Source organism: Ursus maritimus, unplaced genomic scaffold (assembly GCF_017311325.1).
Source record: "Ursus maritimus isolate PB19 unplaced genomic scaffold, ASM1731132v1 scaffold_23, whole genome shotgun sequence".
In the NCBI taxonomy this organism is placed as follows: Eukaryota; Metazoa; Chordata; class Mammalia; order Carnivora; family Ursidae; genus Ursus; species Ursus maritimus.
This window is the reverse complement of record NW_024424786.1, coordinates 40652524-40657358: the sequence shown is the minus strand read 5'-3', so window position 1 is coordinate 40657358 and position 4835 is coordinate 40652524. Positions and strand designations below refer to the sequence as shown.

At 50.4% G+C, this 4835-nt stretch overlaps 1 protein-coding gene across 16 annotated transcripts in view; it reads left to right on the top strand.

The window, feature by feature from the left end:
• Positions 1–4835, top strand: part of LOC121104799 — a 44761-nt gene that overhangs the window by 6270 nt on the left and 33656 nt on the right. For 13 of the 16 annotated variants that reach the window (XM_040639428.1, XM_040639427.1, XM_040639426.1 and 10 more), the window contains exons 2-3: positions 2016–3206; positions 4557–4612. In XM_040639428.1, the coding sequence (XP_040495362.1) occupies positions 2016–2649 (634 nt within the window). In that variant the 3' untranslated portion in view covers positions 2650–3206; positions 4557–4612. Of the gene's footprint in view, positions 1–1322; positions 3207–4556; positions 4613–4835 lie in introns of those variants that run through there. The other 3 variants (XM_040639430.1, XM_040639429.1, XR_005837167.1) reach the window with 3 other exon arrangements.

Below are 4835 nucleotides of genomic sequence, written 5' to 3'. Positions count from 1 at the left end.
CCCCCCCCCACACACACACAATCTGGCTCATTGGTACAATGAGCCCCTAAATCTCCTGTTTCCCTCCTGCTGCCTTAGTGTCTCTGCTCTAACCTGTATTGTTTGGTGACTGCTTGAGGGAGATGGGACTTCAAGGGTGGACCACAGCGACTCCATGCTTATCCTCAGCCACAGCCCACTATGCACATGCCTCCAATTCTCAGAAGTGTGCACCTCTGTGAGCCCAGTGGTGCTCAATAAGTATTTGTTGAACGAAATCAAGAGGAAAGAGTGAAGAATTAATGATCTTATGATTATATGAACACAGGTACACAAGCGAAGCAATTAGTGAACTGGATTCCTCCTCCCTTGGCAAAGGAGAGGGGTACTCCATCCTCTTCTCAATCCCTAACATCCCTCCTTCCTCTTCGTCCCTATTAAGCCAGAATCATGAGTTGGTCCTGGGGAGGGGAGAAGAGGCAGTGACAGGTCTCTTTCCATCTGTCAGGGCAAAGGTGAACCCTGCCTCCTTTGGCATCCTCATCAGTCCCCATGCAGGTGCCACAGAGGCGCCCCACCCCCTTCCCCCTCGCTCAGGTCTCTCTAGCTCACGCGTGCGCGCCAACACACGCACACACGCCCCACTCCCTGATTGGGCATCACTGGTTATCATGGAGTGAGGTGGAGGTTGGGAGGGGGTTGCATCCTTTCTTTACCTTGCTCTCCTTCCCAGCCTCTTGACGCCCCTCCATCACCCGTCTTCTTGGCTGCAGCACACAAGTATTCCGCGGCTGGCTACTGCCCGCGCGCTGCCGCAGCTTCGTCCCCCGGTAACTCGCCCGAGGCACAGGACCCTATCAGCTGACGGAGACACTCTCCCCTCCCTGCTAGGAGTCACCTGGAATCAGGCGTGGTTCCCACCCGTTCCTTCGCAGCTGCGCCTTTTGATTGGCTACCAGGTTCACCGTGAGCGACACCATTGGCTGCAACGCCTGTCGTTCCTTTGCTTGGCCCCAGCTTTTAAGGGGAAGCGCGTAACCCGGGGCAGGGAACGGGCGACAGCATAGGGGCTGGAGTCGGGGTTTCTGGGGTTACAGAGGTCTCGAATCACGTCAGCCCTCGCCCCCAGGCTGGCAGTCTGTCGCCTGCCGCAGCTCCGGGCAGTGCCTTCCAACCGCCTCGCGCGGTCTGCGCGTGCGCACTAGCCTAGTCGCGCGCCCTCCAGGCGGTGGGCGAGGCGGCGGGCCAGTGGGCAGGGTGGGAGGGTGGGTGGGGGGAATGGGGAGGAGGGGTGGGATGGTGGACCAGGGATAAGGGTGAGGGTTAGTGTATGTGGAGAAAGGGGCTCCGTTAGAATTTTCGCTCTGGGGCATGAGGGATCTGCGGGGTAAGCCGCACAGAGTCGTGAGGAGACGCCGCAAGGCCCGCGGCCAGGGCGCCCTAGGCCAGACCCGGGTCCACAGGCGGTCGCACCTGGAATCGGGAAGCAGAGGGGCACAGATGCTGCGAGAAAAATTGTGGGTGCCCTGGAACGGACTCATTGTGATCGGGAAGAGAATGGAGCTCGTGGGTAGAAATACACAAAAGCCTAGGATGGGCGACCCAAAGCTTGACTCTGAGTACTGGAGACCGGAAGACGCGGAAAAAATGGTCTTGAAAGTGAAGTCAGGCCAGAGTCAGGAAAGGATGGATATGAAGCTACTGCACAGTGTAGCAAGTGCATTACAGGCTTCAGCAGGTTTAGGGAAAAACAGCCCAAAGGAGATGGGGGGAAAGCAAGAAATTAGAGGGAAAATAGGTACTGAATCTGAGAGTGCAGGGACTACAGCAGGGCCTAGGAGGGGGTCTGGCCTTAAAGAGAGGTTGAAATTTACTGGGGTGGGGATCAGAGGAGAGGACTTGAGATCCAGACCACATACACTAGGGCAGAATGAGGAGCTGAGGTCGAGTGGAGAGAAGCTGAGTGGGGAGAAGCTGAGTGGAGAGAAGCTGAGATCAAGTGGAGAGAAGCTGAGGTCAAGTGGAGAGAAGCTGAGGTCAAGTGGAGAGAAGCTAAGGTCAAGTGGAGAAAAGCTGAGGTCAAGTGGAGAGAAGCTAAGGTCAAGTGGAGAAAAGCTGAGGTCAAGTGGAGAAAAGCTGAGTGGAGAGAAGCTAAGATCAGGTGGAGAGCAGTTGAGATCAAGTGGAGAGCAGTTGAGATCAAGTGGAGAGCAGTTGAGATCAAGTGGAGAAAAGCTGAGGTCAAATGGAGAAAAGCTGAGGTCAAGTGGAGAGAAGCTGACATCAAGTGGTGAGAAGCTGAGTCTGAGTGAAGAGAACCTGAGGTCAAGTGGAGAGAAAGGGGAATCCAGGGGAGAGAAGTTGGGAAGTAGTGGAGAGGATCTGAGATCCACCGTGGATAAACTGCAGTCAAGTGCAGAGAAGCTGGAGGGTTCAGGAATGGAGAGCATAACTGAAGAGACAACTGAAAGAGTGGTAGAAGTTACTGGTGATGAAAAATGGACTAAAGTTACTGATGCTGAGATGGAAAATCCTTTTGAAAGGGTGGAAGGGAGTAATGAGCTAGAAGGGACTGAGGAAACAGTGGGAGTTGAGGAGGATGTCTTGGGTGGCGTGAATGATATTGCCGATGAATCTGTTTCTATGGAAGAGACAGAGGTTATAGATTAAGGTAATGGTGAATGAGGCAGATGAAGGACTGAAGCTAACGAAGGAGAGGCTGCTAGAGGAAGTGTTGCAAGTCAAGGAGGAGAAATTAGAGCCGAGCAGAGCACTGTTGACCCCGAAGAGGTAAATATGAGAGAGGAAAGGAGAGCATGGGAATGAAGAACTCTTGAGGATGAAGGTGGAGGCTGGGGCCAAAGGAAATGAAGAAGAATGAGGAGGGAAATGGGAATATTTTGAGGAGAAAGAAAAGATCTGATAATGTGTTGCTACGTCAAGGAAAGGTGGAGATTGTTTTCTTGGAGAAGAGCTGTGACTGAAGGGCTTGTTGGGAAATGTTTGAGAAATGGCTTTGGGAGGGGCTAGACGATTTAGTTTGGTTGTAAGAGAAGACTGCATAGTGAGAAAAATGGAGAATTACAGCAGGATAAAGGGTAGATAATGAAGGCTGTGAAGGAAGATGCAAGCTGGAGCGAGCAAAGAAAACTTCTGAGAGAGGATCCTGAAGAGGAATGAGGGTCTCCAAAGTGACACAAGCAAGTGAAAAGAAGTGAAGAAAAAAAGTAAGAAGTCAAATCGCATCATAATGATTATGTTTGTTGGGTTTTGAAGTTGCCTCCTTTACTCATTCTGTGTGCTCCTCTCCCATTTAAGCCAGTCTTACAATCTAATGGGACAGGCTCCTCTCGGGGCCCTATACATCCGGACCAAGCCCATCCTCATGGATCCTCCCTCTAACTAGCCTCCAGATGTAGCCAGAATAATGCTGGGCTCGCTTCACCATGATCACCATTTCCGTGGGTTTCCCTCACCTCCACACATCAAATTTGAGTTGCTCATACTCGATATGAAGTTGCCTCAACTGTTTGTGTTATTATTGTTTCCATCTTTGACTTGGTTATTCATCTCATCACGTGGACTTTTCCCCTTGTGTCAGTCTCCTTTGGGGCTTTCTCCTATGACTTCCATATGCCATCCCAGGAAAGGGAGAAGACTCCCTGAGTGCCTACTGTCAAGACATCAATGTCAGAACTTAGGCTCTTAGATCCTGTTTGTCTCTTGGATAGGGATGTAAGAGGTGGCAAAAAGCAGCCATGCATAGTTTGGATGAAAGAAGTATTTCACCCTTTTCCCTCCATATACTTTTTTGGGGGAGGGGAGACAAGGGGGGTAGGGGACAGAGGGAGAGGGGGAGACAGAATCTTAAGCAGGCTTGGCGGGGAGCCCATTGCAGTGCTCCATCTCACGACCCTGAGATCATGACCTGAGCTGAAACCAAGAGTCAGACACTCAACTGACAGAGCCACCCAGGTGCCCCCCCTCCATGTACTTTTTAAAGTCTGTAATATTGGGGCGCCTGGGTGGCTCAGTCAGATAAGTGTCTGCCTTCAGCTCGGGTCATGATCCCAGGCTCCTGGGATCAAGCCCCACGGCAGGCTCTCTACTCAATGGAGAGCCTGCTTCTCCCTCTCCTTCTGTAGCTCCCCCTGCTTCTGCTCTCTCTCTCTCTGTCAAATAAGTAAATAAAATCTTAAAAGAGTCTATAATATTTCTGAGGAGTAGAAACTTCATCATATCATAAATATCATGACACAAATTTATAATAGGCTCATGTTTTTTTATTGTTTTCTACATACCCTTTGCTGATTTTCCCCAAAGCCTCCAAAAGATCTGTAAGCCTCATGTCATAGTCTTGTTCATGTAGTCAAACCTAATGATAATTCATCGATTTCATTTTTTCTCTGGCAATTTCCTCCTTTGAGTCCTTTATCCTCTGGGTCTGATGCAGACTGGCTGCATTCTAGGCTTGTCCCGTTGCTGCCGTTCTGGGCTTCTAAACACTTCTCTGTTCCTCTCTGTTGGCTCTCCTACTGCCTGGATCTTAGATCTTCTCCCTCTTTCTTGTTTTACAGCCTCATTTTGGCCAACCACACCATCTAACAGCTTCCGGAGAAAGAGACCATGGGAGGTAAACTTTGTGACGCCTTATCTGCGTGAAAATATTGCAAGTCAAAGAGGAGAAATTAGAGCCAAGTATAACATTATTGACGTTGAAGGGGTAAATATGAGAGAGGAAGGGACAGCATCTGAGTCTGTGAGGAGGGAATGGGGATGAAGAGCCATGAGTCTTAGCTGTTATGGGACTCTAGGTTGGAAATATTTTTCCGTTAGAATTGTAAAGGCATTGCCCC